This window comes from Haplochromis burtoni, unplaced genomic scaffold (genome assembly GCF_018398535.1).
Source record: "Haplochromis burtoni strain Fernald_Lab_line unplaced genomic scaffold, NCSU_Asbu1 Contig_1149, whole genome shotgun sequence".
Lineage (NCBI taxonomy): Eukaryota > Metazoa > Chordata > Actinopteri > Cichliformes > Cichlidae > Haplochromis > Haplochromis burtoni.
Window position 1 is genome coordinate 57055 of NW_024583510.1, and position 14876 is coordinate 71930.

The following is a 14876-nucleotide window of genomic DNA, read 5'->3' on the forward strand; positions in this document are numbered from 1 at the left end:
TTATTCTAATTCATCTTTAGTTATCTTTATATTAGCAACATGAGATTTTAAGCAAACGAGAATAAAACTGGCAAACAACTAGTATTCTTTAGTTTTGGTATGTAAAGTGCATGTAGTTTCCATACCGTGAGTGTCCTGGTCCATAATGGAAACACATGGGCCCGCGTTGCCCCAGTGGACCCTGGATGCAACGAGTTTGGCCCTTTTGGCCGCAGCTCCTTCAAACGCCATGAAAGGAGGGTAGGACGGAGACAACTACAGAGAGAAACTTCAGAACATCAGTATGACGTATACAGAATTATAGGCTGATGTACACATGACTTACCAGTGTGAATTTCAGGCACCAAGACAGTTGAGCCTATAACTGGATCAACACAGAGAGCAGCTTTCATCGCGCTCTCTTCCCACACTGTAAACATGACTGAGCAAAGAAGGGACATGCAAATGACCTGGTTAGACTTTTCAGCCCTACAAGGAAATACTGTTTCCTGGTTGAGTGATTAATGCCTTTGAATACTTCCTGCTCTTATTTTATCAGTGTGTGCCTGCGTACATCCACATGAAAATGTAAGAAAATGTCTTTGTACTCCTCCCCAGGATATGTCGTAAAGCTTTATTCTAAGAGTGTTATAAAAACATGTAATTGTGTGAAACGATCTCGCTCTCATCAGAGTTTTGTTCATTTTTTAATTACTTGTTACTTCCTCTGCTGGTTGCACAGTTCATGTCCTAATACATGTCTACTTTTAAGATTAGGCTTCAAACTTTCCTTTTTGCTAAAGCATATAGTTAGGGCTGGACCAGGTGACCCTGAATCCTCCCTTAGTTATGCTGCAATAGACATAGGCTGCCGGGGGATTCCCATGATGCATTGAGTTTTTCCTTTCCAGTCACCTTTCTCACTCACTATGTGTTAACAGACCTCTCTGCATTGAATCATATCTGTTATTAACCTCTGTCTCTCTTCCACAGCATGTCTTTATCCTGTCTTCCTTCTCTCACCCCAACCGGTCGCAGCAGATGGCCCCGCCCCTCCCTGAGCCTGGTTCTGCCGGAGGTTTCTTCCTGTTAAAAGGGAGTTTTTCCTTCCCACTGTCGCCAAAGTGCTGCTCATAGGGGGTCATATGATTGTTGGGTTTTTTCTCTGTATCTATGAAGCGCCTTGAGGCGACTTATGTTGTGATTTGGCGCTATATAAATAAAATTGAATTGAATTGAATTGAATACAAGCTTTTGTTCTCTGTAAATATCATTTTACAAAATGTTTCAGATTTTCCTGCTGATAGGAAGTTGAAGTATTGTTCTGTGTTTTTCTTTTTTGGGGGGGGGGTAAAGGAAAGTTTTGGTCATTAAAGTAGCATGTCGGGTTGTCTCTGCACAGTGGCTTTCCTATCAGGGACACTTTGCATGAACATTAATGGCAGCAGGCCTCAGCAGGCAGGAAGAGCTGATAGGCTGACTTTAAAATGCAAAGTGTTTTCTTTTATGGGCAGTTTTATGAGTAATGTCTGCCCTAAAGTTAGAAAGAGGAAAAGGGAATTAAAAGGATGCATGCAGTCCAAAAATGTACCTTTCCTGATAACCGTGAAGAGAAGCACAGAAAATCCATGTGCACAGCCTTCAAACAGAGAATGATACTGATGTGGGTCTGCTGTGGTAACAGTCGAGTCCTGAAGATTATTGTGCTTGTTCACGCAAGTCATACAACAGATAAACTACCAGAGAAAAATATATCTGAATTATATGCAGTTAACATATTAATCAGGAATAAATAGTGAAAAGGTTTGTTATACTACTAAGCAAACTGTAAGTGAGGTTTCAAGATGGCGCCAGTGTGTGTGGCTCGCCGTCTGGCTCTTCCTCTGTTGTGTTTGCTTATGTTGTTTTTTATTGCTAGAGTCAACTCTCTTTTAATGTACAATCGCCAAAAACTGTTGGACCTCCGAGTTGCCAGTGATCTTACCAATGCAACTTATAATGGACATAGGTTTGGACCAGGTTTGGATTGGTGAACACTAGATCGCTGAGTAATAAAACTTTTATTTTAAGGGATTTATTTATGACCTAAGGACTGGATTTCCTCTGTATAACTGAGACATGGTTGAGGGCCGGTGAGTCCAGCGCTTTCACAGATCTCTTACCTGATGGCTGCTGCTTTTTAAACTCTCCTCGAATATCAGGCAGAGGAGGAGGACTAGCGGTTGTTTTTAAGAAGCAGTATAAATGTAAACCACTGCCATTATCAACCTCACCTAGTAGCTTTGAACTGAGCATGTTTGAGCTAGGTCGCTCTCACACAGTGCTCTGTGCTGTGGTTTACAGACCCCCAAAATACAATAAGAACTTCTTAAATGACTTTTCTGATCTGTTGGCTGAAATTATGCCAAAATATGATCATGTCCTTATTATTGGGGACTTCAATATTCATGTGTGCTGCCCTGACAAGCCAATGGCAAAGGACTTTTTAAATCTTATTGACTCTTTTGATCTTGTGCAACCTGTGTCTGTGCCTACACAAAAATATGGGCACACGTTGGACCTTGTTTTAACTCACAATTTACCTGTCTCTAACTTAGAGGTTTGTGATGTTGTAGGGTCAACTTCCTGATTTCATATGCAATGATACAGAAGAGCTGAGTACGTGGTTTTACTCTGTCTGCCAAACTGCTTTAGATTCAGTGGCCCCCTTTAAGCTTAGGCAAGTAAAAGCCAAATCTGAACCCTGGCTGAATGAAGACACCCGGGCTGCCAGAAGAAAGTGTAGGAGAGCTGAACGTAAATGGAAGAAGGATCAACTTCAGGTCTCATACCAAATGTTACAAGACTACTGGAATTCTTACCAGAAAACTGTAAAAGATGCTAAGAGGAAACATTTTGCTGCTATTATTCAGGCAAATTATCGTAAGCCTCATGTCTTATTTAAGACTATTGACATGGTCCTTCACGCTCCACAGACTGCTGGTGTCGAGTCCTCTCAGGAAATTAATGAAAACTTCCTACACTTTTTTATTGATAAAGTGCTATCTGTCAAAGCGCAGACTTCCCAGTCCGTTCTCGACCCTTCTACCCCTGTCCCTGTTCTGGTGTCTTTGACAGGTTCGAGCCAGTTTCCTTGCTCTGCCTGCAGGAGTTGGTTGCTCACATGAAGCCCTCAGGTTCCCCTCATGATGCTCTCCCTCCTCGATTTTTCAAAGGTTTTTCTCACTATAGCATCAGCTGTACAATCCATTGTAAATAGTAGTCTGTCCTCTGGTGTTGTACCTGTCAATCTCAAACATGCGGTGATTCAGCCTCTACTCAAGAAACCTGCTCTTGATCCTGATATTATTGCGAATTACAGACCTATTTCCAAACTGCCTTTTATCTCAAAGATTCTTGAAAAGGTAGTTTACAAGCAATTAATGTCCTTCCTAGAAGAACACGGTATTTTGGAAGTTTTCCAATCTGGTTTTAAAGCTTTACATAGTACCGAATCTGCCCTTTTAAGAGTTTTTAATGATGTGTTTTTGGCAAATGACTGTGTTATTATCGTGCTGTTAGATTTAACTGCTGCCTGTTAGATTTAACTGCTGCCTTTGATACAGTGGATCACAATATTTTAATCTCCCGTTTAGAGCAGTTGGTGGGTATGCGGAGTGCTGCACTGCAGTGGCTCAGATCCTATTTGGCAGAGCGAACTTTCTCTGTGAAACTTGGGGAGTTTGTATCCTCTGTTGCTTCTCTTCAATGTGGGGTCCCACAGGGTTCAGTTTTAGGCCCGCTTCTTTTCTCTCTATATCTCCTACCCCTTGGGTCTATTTTCAGGAAACATGGGATTTCTTTCCACTGCTACGCCGATGACTCCCAGATTTATTTCCCACTCAAAAAGATAAATGGCTTCTCAGTAGACCCACTGCTCAGATGCCTTGATGAAATAAGGGCCTGGATGGCTTTGAACTTTTTACATTTTAATGAACAGAAAACAGAAGTGATGGTTTTTGGTGGTGCTTCTGAGGCCACTACTATAGATCTTGGTTCACTGGCACAGTATGTTAAACCAGTCATCACTAATCTGGGAGTTAAAATAGAGGCAAGTCTTAAACTTGAAAGCCAGGTCAGAGCTGCTGTAAGATCTAGCTTTTTTCATTTGAGGGAATTAGCCAAAATAAAGCCTATCTTATCGAAACAGCATTTTGAGACAGTAATCCATGCCTTTGTTACTTCTAGGCTGGATTATTGTAACACACTTTATTTTGGGGTTAGTGATGCGTCCATTAGGCGCCTGCAGGTTGTGCAAAATGCTGCAGCACGTCTTTTAACTGGAACAAAAAAGTCTGAGCACATTACCCCGATTCTAATTTCACTCCACTGGCTACCTGTACATTTTAGGATTGTTTTTAAAATTCTCTTATTTGCTTTTAAATCTCTTAATGGCCTGCCCCCCCCCCTACCTCTCTGAGCTACTACAACTATATACACCTGCCCGTTCCCTTAGGTCCGCCAATCAGCAGCTCCTTAAGGTACCGAAAACTAAGTATAAATCTAAAGGTGATCGTGCTTTTGCTGTAGCTGCTCCAAAGTTGTGGAACGATCTACCCTTGCATGTTAGGCCTCTTCTCTCTCTGAATTTAAAAGTCTTCTTAAAACATATTTATTCGCTGAAGCCTTTGGCATTGATTAGAGGGGTTGACTCAATTTGTTTTGACATGTTTCAATTTATTTTAGTTTTTTAGTTATTTATTTTAATTTTCTTTACTTGTGCTATTAGCATGTGCAGCACTTTGTGAACTCTGGTTTTATGTTAAAGTGCTTTATAAATAAAGGTGGTATGGTATGGTATACTGACATGAGATGTATTCCCGCAGACATTCCCTCTTCCTGGTGGAGAGGTTGTGTAACTCCTGCCTTTCATGAAGCCAGATTAAATGTTCACAGTCTGCTTTTGAATGTCATCAGATTTTGGTGTGAAAAAAATGACAATTACAGACAGTATCAGTCTAAACTGCTTCATTTTTAATATTTCTTTGACTTTCATAAAAACCAATGTTGAGTGTGTCCTACGGCGATGACAGTAAAGAACAAAGTAACTCTTATTATGACTGTTACAGATAGTTCCAGGTGCCTTTACTCCACGTAGAAACCTTTGATCGCACCGTAAGTTAATGTCTTTTTTTTACCACTAGGTGTCACCAAAACATCTAAATCATACATAATTCTTGAGCTAACAAGCCACCTGCAGGACTGAATGAAGCTGCCTTCCACAAAACACAGCATGTAAACTGTCTCAGGGTGACTAAAGTAATCTGTAAATTAATCTCTGTGTGTTTCCTAATGAAGGATACTTTTTACAGGGTTCTACTACAGAGTAGTAGTTACAGGATACCCATACGACTTCGTTTACTCTCATTTCAGCAGTTGGAGTAAGTGGTCACGAGACCTGTTACCTAACGAGTCAGCCCAGGGTTTCCTGGTCTGTCTGTGCACATTCACACACACTGGTAGAATCAGACCAGTCATCAGCAGCAGAGCAACTGATTTTACAAACTACAATATGTTGAGAGAGAGACACACACCACGAAGACGTTAGGCACAGACTGAAAGCAACACAGAGAAATAAGTGGTGTGTTTGAGAGCAAACGTATGCTCTACAAGACAGTTTACGTTCTTCTTCTTTCAGCTGCAGCCTCACGGCTGTTTAACCAGAGACAGCAGGTTAAGTTCAATGAAAATGTAAAAAAACAAACAAAGCTGATGTGCAAGGGTCCACAATTACGTGAGGCTTTACAAAAATGACAAAATATGCAATCAAAACATTACAAAAAAATAAGACATGAAAACAAAAATGATGCACTGATAGCACCTGGGGGGTCATATCAAAGCACTCAGCCGCTGCTGAGTCAAGTTAACCGTGTGAGCTCTGACTTATCGCAGCTGGCTAACCTGAAAAGAAGCAACCAAGGCTTTTTATGGGAAAACTATTTCATTTTTGTTATTTATGTTTTTATGTGTGTCGGTGGTTATTGGGGGAAAGCTTCTCAGAAAGGCCTGCCATGTGCCCAGCTTGTAAGTGGGTGGCATGTACAAGACACCCAAGGGAGTTGTTATAGGCAGTGGGAAGGATACAGTGGACTGTATCCATTACTAATCAGCACCCTGAGAAGGCTGCCAGATGGGCCTTTTGGATCATCTGTGGCCCGAAGAGACAGCTAGCAGCCAACCAATCAGATCAAAGATTGACAGAAGGAAAAGTGTGCACACCATTTTGTTGTTACACAATTTTCTGGCTGAGAAACAACATGATATTTTATTTAATAAATAACAAAATCATTATGATATCATCAAGATGATATCAGGGGTTTTGTATGTGCAACTACTTTAAAAGGCCTCCTGACAGATGGAAGTGCACAAGTCCACTGTCATGGTAAATATTACTGTTGCTGCTATTAGTAAGAACATTATTATATTGTTATTATTCTTAAATATTACAGTTACGTTTGTTACTAACATTACTAATTACTAGCATTTATTACTGAAAGCTAGTCAAACAAAATGAAATTTGCACAACACCGTTGTTGTTTGGGGTGGTGTGTGCATGCAGAGGGGCTACAGGTGGCTCTGAATTTACTTATGCAGAGTGACATCGTTCAAAGATGAAAAACACTCACACATTGAATAAACAGAAGGACATGATGTTATTAGGAGCCCCATTATTGTTGTGTGCTGTTTTTGTCTTTGTCTGGTTTTGTGTCTCCTTTTTTGGCACAGGTAGGCGGGGCTACACTGAGCCTCTGGCACACCTGTTCTTCACCAGACGCATTGATCAGAAGCGTTCTTAAGGAGCAGCGCGACGCATTGTCCTTTCAGGAGTGCCTGTGTGCCTGCTCACCCGTGGAGATCATCTTTATTGGTGCTGAAGCTTTGGTTTACATCCCAGCATCCCGCCTCTCGCCCAGTCTGGCTTCTGATAACGTCCCGGCTCTGCGTTTCTATACACGTCCTGCCTTGTAAATACACTGTGCCTGTAAATAGCTCTTCACTGTTAATACATTTCCTCATTCCAAACCCTCGTGTCTCCTGTGTTCTGCTCTCACTCTCAGATATGTTCTGCCCAGTGAGGGTTTCTGTTGTTATTGTTAGGTATGACCTCGCTGTGGATCATTCTCTTCAGCTACCTCGTTTTAAATCAATGAACTGAAATTGGGATTTCTTGTACTATGTCCTTTTCTACAGACCGACAGCTCTCACAGGCTCATATGTTCAATGAGTCCCACGTTCATTATTGCTGCTGTGTTGGCTCAGTGGGACCTCTGCTGTCATTCATTCCAGCCACATGCTGACAGCCACTAGGTCACTTACACAGGCGTCTTCTCTGTGAAAGACTTGTAGAGGCTCAAAGCTGCCACAGCCTTGAGTTCATTACCTCTCGCTTTCTGTCAGAGGTTGGTCACAGTGTGAGAACGGAGGCTATTTGGGGTATGCATGTACAGCGGTGTGTGTGTGTGTGTGTGGGGGGGGTTATGTAACACTTAAATATTTCAGATCATCAAACAAATTTAAATGTTAGACAAAGATAAAACAAATAAACACAAACAGCACTTCCTGCAGAATGTTCTGGTAGCACCACACTTCTGGCTGCCTTCCCCATCAGTCATCAGACAGGTCTCCAGTGTAGCTCCTCCACCGGCGCTGTAGCGGCTTTTCAGTAAACTGCAGAATGAACTCTCCACAAAGGTGGTGTTATCCCCATGTGAACAACTCACCGAGCACTTTAAGAGCCTGTTTGTACATGGGGCCATCATCAGCATATTTCATTTATGTGTGTCCTTGGCGGTGGAAGCCTTTGGCCTGATGTGAACTTAACCGTTAACTACCTGCTTGCTCCTCTGAAGATCAACTCAAAGACTGTGATAAACAGAATTGTCACGGGCCGTGCGATTTCCGTGAGTCATCTCGCCTCGACTTCTGCAACAGCCTCTACTCTGGTGTTAACTCGTCATCTATTGGCCGACTACAGCTGGTTCAAAATGCTGCAGCAAGGCTTCTGACTGGCACGTGGGAGCGAGAGCACATATCCCCTATACTCGCCTCGCTACACGATCTTGACACTTGTCTTTAAAACATTGCATGGACTAGCTCCTATATATCTTTCTGATCTTTTAAATCGGTATACTCCAGCAAGATGTTTGAGGTCTGCGGACCAAATGCTTCTAGTTGTCCCCAGGTCCAGATTAAAACACAGAGGAGATCAGGCTTTTGCTGTGACTGCTCTGTGGAATAATCAGGACCTCTCCAGCACTGGGTACTTTTAAAACTCAGACCCATTTTTACTCTTTGGCTTTTAATTCTGTCTGAGTCTGTCATTATTTTATTCTTATTATTTTCTTTCATTTTATTTAACTTTTAAATTTTATCTGATTATTTTATTGTTCAGTACTTTGGTCAACAGTTGTTGTTTTTAGTGCTATATAAATAAAATTGATTGATCGATCGATCGATCGATCGATCGATTGATCAAATACTGCGTTACAGTTGCTGCTAATCTATTGATTAGTTTGAAATATCAGGACATGGTGTTCTTGACATAACCTGGTGCTGTATCTGATCCCAGACCAGTGGGATGATTGATATTACTTCCACCCCTCTAATGAAGCCAGGCTCTTACTCCCCTGTAGTTAAAGTACTGCTGGGTTTCCCAGTCCATGATAAACAAAGACAAAGCAAACTTTTTCCCCCTTTTTTGGATAAATATTTAAGTTGTTATAACAACAAAAAAAATAGCTGAGCTTTTCTAAGGCAAAGACACAAGATTTAAATTATATCACAAAATAGAAGCAATAAAAGAAAACAGTGCAGAGCTTCCATGTGTGGCATTTGCTTAAAACTGAAAAGTTAAAACAGAAGAGAAGAATGATGAGATGAATGCATGGATGGGTGGATGTGTGATGGAAACTGGAGCTTTGAAACAGGAAGCAGTTTAAATGTATAACAGTAAGTGTCCCAGTGTTTCTCTAAACCTTTACAGGATTACACACGACAATCTTGCCAAAACAAAAGGTGGGACAGTGCCAACCACAGAAACAGGATGACGTCTTCTGGGTCCAGAGGTCATGGAAGATATATCGAGTCATCCCGAAGTGATTCGGATATAAAATGCAAATCACCTGCTGACTGGCTGTTAAGCCACATCCCACGAGGGCCTCTGAGTACTTTCTTATTAAAATGCTCCTGGCAATATTCAGCTTCCTGCTGCTTTGGTCACCCTGTGACTGAGCTTGTTGGAAACCTCTATCAGCGACTAGCTTCATGCATAACAAGTTCAATTCATTGCTTTAATAACAGAGAAAACTCTGCATCTTCTAACTGTAATTCACATCAGAGCTTTAACATTTTCCATCAGTCCATGAAGATCTGCTGTAAAAAAGACGGACCAATGTCCTTTGGGGCTAAATTTGTAATGTAAAAATTGTAGGAAGAGGAAATTGTTCATTAAATGTACTGAGCATGTGAACAGCTGGGAAGACGTTTATCGTCAGTGTTTAGTGCATGACCACTGTAACATCTGACATTAGTCACATACTGCTTTAAATGCAATTCATTATGATGTGTGAGTTTTATTAACATAGCACCAGTTAACAATTACATTTCACTCAAAGTGCTGCCTGTGCATGTAAATCTTCTCTTTGACCACTGGAGCCGAATCTGCCAAATATCTGCAGAGTTCAAGAATCAATACTTCAAATATAATTGTTAATGCTAAGCTGAAGTAAACACTAACTATTGTTCTTACATTTATTTGGGCCAAATTAATTACATTTAACACAGTGCCAAATCACAACATCAATCACAAGGAACATAATAAGACTTTAAATGATAGTAAATAGTACACATAGTTCAACATAGCATACACGTCCATGTACACAGTATATACCTGCCTGAGGTCAGCTCTGGAAAGCTGCTGAAACACTGACACTTTCATCATTGTGTAACACAATGAATCCAAACATTATTAATGAAACAGAGACTTGTTGTTATCAGCAGAACATTATTTTCATCATGTCAGTGAAAACAAAGCTGTGACAAATGTGGTAAAGATGTAATGCAGAACAACAGCTCACCATCGAACATTCACCCAGCAGCTGCTAAAACAAACAAAGTGGAGTTACAGAAACACACAAAATGCATTTGACATCCTTATAATAATTTACTACGTAAAGCAAAACAGAGAGGATCACAATATCACACCACATTTGTTCTGTTCATCCAGCATGACAGCTGCAGCAAAAACACCATGGAAACGGCTGTGCATTCAATTTAAATGTAGTTTCAGGGAGCAAAGTTCTGGATAAATGCCCTGATATTTTAAAAGTATTCATGTGTTTTGGGTAAAACCTTCAGCGATTTGGCCCACAAGAAGAAAAAGTCATTATGTAGCTAACAGATTATTATTATTATTATTATTATTATTATTATGGGACTCTGCATGTTTTCCTTGTGTGTGTGTCCGTCTGTGTCTGTCACATTACAGGTTGTCGTCCGCAGACAGTTCGGTGAAGATGACTTACTGCTTTCTCATCATGCGCTCCAACAAACCCTAGCTTTTTCCCTGTTATTGTTGGCACTACTGAACTTCTTAAGAACTCATCCATTTATATGCTGTTTATTAATTATGGAAAGGCTTGTTTAATTCCCCCTGCACCTGGTAAAACTGTCCCCGGAGTTGGATGTCATAGGGACCAAGGTCTGAGCTGGAGGCCTGATTGATGGGACAATAGCGGAGACCATTGTGACAACTTCGGTAGTCGACCGGTTCCTCGTGTTTGAGGGTGAAAAGCCCACTGAAGTTGAAGGGTGGGCTGAGAGTCCCCATATCCAGAGAACCAGAACTGTCTGGAGAGGAACTGTCGTTTACAGACTCAAAGGGGCTGCAGAAAGAGCCAAAGGGCCGCAGAGACCTACCGCTACCCGCTGTGGTGGAGCCCCCAGCCTCGGGACCAGGATGGTGATCATAGGCTGCGTACAGAGACAACGACTCCTCGTCGGGTTGTGAGATGAGGCTGCAGGTGTTGAGCTGGAGACAGCCAGCGACAAGGTTAGTGGTTGGCTGAGAGAGACCTTTGCACAGAGTCTGAACGAATGTGAGCAAGTCCAGCCTTTTGCCAGTGCTCAGGATCTCACTGAGAAGCCAGATGTAGTTCTTGGCCAAGCGGAGGGTTTCTATTTTGGACAGCTTTTGTGTCTTGGAATAACAGGGAACCACCTTTCTCAGGCTGTCCAATGCATTGTTAAGTCCATGCATACGGTGTCTTTCCCGCGCATTTGCTTCAATCCGTCGTAGTCGAACCCGGTCCAGGCGAGAGTGGCTCAGTTTCTTCTTTTGAGAAGCCCTTCTTCTGAGCCAAGCTGGATCTCCTGCTTCACTTTCCTCCTCCTTCACTTCAACATCCCTCAGTTCATCCTCCCTCCTGGTATCAAGGCTTTCCTCTGGGGCTCTGTCAATCTCTGGCTTAATCAATTTGACTAATTTGTTAGAGGTCCAACTCATCCTTACTGAACTGATGGTTTGATTGGAGGACTGTTCATCAAATGGCAAAGTCAGCATGCTGTCCTGCACGTTAATGGTGGGGAAAGAAAAATTAGATACAAGGCTTCAAACCTTAGAGGATACAAATCCCCAAATTAGGAAAAAACTAAGCAGAAAATTTGACTGTACACATACGAAACATCATAATCTCATTGTGCAAAATATCACAACAATTAGGAACAACTGGGATATAACAAAAGTCCTTATCATGTGAAAAATACCAGTGATAGATACAGCTGAAATTAATTACCCGGCTTACCTCTTTTAATTAGTAGGCTGTTATTATTTTTCAATGACGCACTAAATAACTTGGCTCACCTGGCTCTGTTGTTCAATTTTAAAAGGTATCGTCCTGAAGCCTCCAAGTATCTCGACAAACACGTTCTCCTCCCTCTTTCTCCTGCTAGCGTCTTCTTCTTGTTGCAGCCTCACAGACACTGATGCCATCTGCTGATGTCCTCTCTCTCTCCCTCACACACACATGCAAACTAGCTTCGTATCCCTCTTCTCTCTCTGCATCACTCTGCCTGTGCCTCTTTCCCTCTGCTCCTAACATGGTGGATGCTGATCTGAGTTTTTAGACTTCACATTGAGCTGCTATAGTCACACAGTGAGCTGAAGCTAGTTGGGCACTTGTTCCTGTCAGCTGTCTAGCTTACACCTTGCAACGTGCTGTCACGTGCATATAACCAGTGGTGGACTGGCCATCAGAGGACCAGTGGCCTAAGGGTCGTTTTGGCCTGCTGTGAATTTTCAACTTGATCTGCACATAGTTTATGGACCGCAGAGAGTCCATGCATCAGGTGCAACTCTCGGCACAGACGAGAGCCATAGTGATGCCTGATGTGCCAATATCTTTACTTGTAATGGTAAAAAGACTGTGGTGAGCAGAATTTAGTAACAGGGTATTTATTTATGTACTTATTATAAATAAAAGTGCAAATTCTTTATCTTAGTGCATCCTCAAATTGGACAGAGAGTATTTTACCAACTGAATTGTCATCCATGACCCATTCCTATTCCATAGTCAGTGTAACAGATTCAAATACTCATTATGCCTTTTTGGTTAGAGGCAGCATTTAGACTGGCCCTGCACCATGACAGGCCTCCAACATGTGTTTGATGAATGCAATGCTCATCTATCTGGAAGACCATTAGGAAAGAAAGAACTGGATGTTAAATATGTATGAACTGATACTCTCTGCACAAAGTACATTTGTCTCTTCTTAACTTTGGATAATCTGGAACTATTTGGAGTGGCCTGTCATCCAGGCCATTTATAATGACAGTAACTAGCTCTTAATGAGAAGTCCCTCCTAACCACATTAGTTTCTTCTTCCACATTCAACGTGAAACATGGTAAAGTAGACCCCACAACGATGCAGCACAGTGCAGAGCAGCTACCTAAACTCTCCATGCACAGAGGTTGTTTCAACAGTACCCAGAGTCAATATGTGACACAGGGTACTGTTATCATTTTCCTGAATCCTATACAAATAAGTCTTCTAAAAACAGCACGCCCAGGCACTCCAGCCTGTTGCAAGCAAAAGCAAAAACGTATTCGGTGGAGAACACCTGACTGTTCTGTAAAAAGTTTGAAAAGGTTTTAAAAAATAAAAATAATTTTTATAGGTACTAGCTGCATGTAACTGTGTTGTTTTAAAACTTGTGCATAGTTTTTTAAAATCTACAGTTTCTATTTCAAGTTGTGATTCATTAAACATGTTTGTGGTTCTTACAGTAAAAACTTGTTTCTACTCTGATTTTATGTTTTTTGTCTGATTTTAGATCCATTGTGGTAATACAACATGTCAAACTAAAAAACATATCTGCTTTTATCACAGGAAGACGCGGTGCTGTGGCTGTTGTCCTCAGCTCCCTCTGTGCAGCCAGAGGTTATACTGTGTGTTGATGCAGAGAAAGCCTTTGACCAAGTAAATGAGATGAAAAACAACATTACTTGTTGTTACATGGAAACAGTTGTACTGGCTCAGGTGGTCCCAACAGTGCTCACTGGGACCTGGTTCTTCTGTAACCAGAGCAGTCAGGCTGTTTTGCTGCAAAAAGCTTGTGAAGCTCTTGAGAGAGCTCTTTAGTTTTATCCATCATGGGTGTTTCTTTTGTGACAGCTTAGTAATGAGAGTAATGTCGTGCAGTTTGAACACTGGATTTGATGACGATGAAATTCCATGAAGAGATTAAATCCAGCAGCGACTGAAGAACTGTGGTGTTGTACATTTCCCTGAGGAATCCAAACTAATTAAAATCGAGTTTTTAATTTAACCTGCTTGTTTTTGAGGACTGCCTTTGCATTTCTCACTCCATGACAGAACACAAAATAATCAATACACTGACTACTCATTTTTAATCACTAAAAGGGTAATAATTCAGGGAACAGCGTGCCAGTGATGTGCATGGTGCTGGTCTGTGCGTAGTCCCACTAAAGGATGCTTGGACATCATGCTACGCTCATAAAATCTTTATTTGACAGTTTGGTGGGCGTCATTTTATGGGACTAGCCACATTTGTTCAGTTCCCCTTCCTCTTCCTGCAGGGACAACAACCCTTCACATTCTTGTGTAATCACCAGTTAATCTAATCCCACTAACTGCATGTCTTTGGACTGTGGGAAGAACTGGAGTACCCACAGAGAACCCACACAGGGAGCTTTGAGTGAGTGTAGGCACTGAGGCCTGCATTCAGAGCTGTGACGGTCCGTCTCCTGTGGAGCCCACCACATGTGAGAGTGGGGCAGGAGTGTCACCACGTTTTTGAAAACTCACTTTCAAGAATTCACAGTGAATTTCAGTATTCGTAACAGTTTGCTTCAGTCAGCCTTATGAGCTTTGGCTCAGAGAAGACAACAGTGTTTGTGGAGCACAGTCGCCTGGCTTTTCCTTTACTCTGTTTGTAGACAGCAAACTCAGGAGCCCGTAACAGCCATGACAGACTTGTGCCTGTGTTTGTCAGCTGAGGCCCAAAAGACCATCTCTGGACAATCAGCCTCGTCAGCTTCCTCCATCTCAACTTTTCTGAGTTTTGTAGCTGCTGACATTTAAAATGAGCTAATATTTTTGAGGAAATAATACAATGACTCAGTTCTAACATAGAATGTTTTCTGTGTTCGATGGTGAATAAAACGTGTTTGTGAGATTTTAAAATCATTGTGTTTTGTTTTATTTACACTTTACACACAATCTCACCTCTTTGTGGAATTTGCTTTATAATCCTGTCTCCAGTTTCAAGGAGAAAAATGTGTGTGTGTGTGTGTCTGTCTGTCTGCGTGCGTGTGTGTGTGTGTGTGTGTGTGTGTGTG

At 41.6% G+C, this 14876-nt stretch overlaps 2 protein-coding genes across 4 annotated transcripts in view; both read right to left on the bottom strand.

Moving 5' to 3' along the window:
- itprid1 (ITPR interacting domain containing 1) overlaps positions 1-441 on the bottom strand; it is a 54342-nt gene extending 53901 nt beyond the window's left edge. Inside the window, exons 1-2 of one of the 2 annotated variants that reach the window (XM_005951827.3) lie at positions 326-441; positions 126-255 (exon numbers count right to left, since the gene is read on the bottom strand). In XM_005951827.3, the coding sequence (XP_005951889.1) occupies positions 126-231 (106 nt within the window). In that variant the 5' untranslated portion in view covers positions 232-255; positions 326-441. Of the gene's footprint in view, positions 1-125 lie in introns of both variants that reach the window. The other variant, XM_042216636.1, reaches the window with a different exon arrangement.
- A 9313-nt stretch (positions 442-9754) lies between these two features.
- Positions 9755-12175, bottom strand: LOC102304979 (neurogenic differentiation factor 6-A). 2 transcript variants are annotated; one of them, XM_005951828.3, is made up of 2 exons: positions 11879-12175; positions 9755-11584 (listed from the first exon to the last, which is right to left on the bottom strand). In XM_005951828.3, the coding sequence occupies exons 1-2, from the start codon at positions 12005-12007 to the stop codon at positions 10640-10642; spliced, it is 1074 nt and encodes a 357-aa protein (XP_005951890.1). In that variant the 5' UTR covers positions 12008-12175; the 3' UTR covers positions 9755-10639. The 2 variants fall into 2 exon arrangements, with proteins under 2 accessions (XP_005951890.1, XP_005951891.1); XM_005951829.3 differs by having other exon boundaries at positions 11820-11991.
- Between the last annotated feature and the right edge of the window lie 2701 nt (positions 12176-14876).

Coding starts and splice junctions, on each gene's coding strand:
- LOC102304979 (XM_005951828.3), bottom strand. CDS start 12,007: ATGGCATCAGTGTCTGTGAGGCTGCAACAAGAAGAAGACGCTAGCAGG. Junction 11,585..11,878: donor AAATTGAACAACAGAGCCAG/GTGAGCCAAGTT, acceptor ATTAACGTGCAG/GACAGCATGCTGACTTTGCC.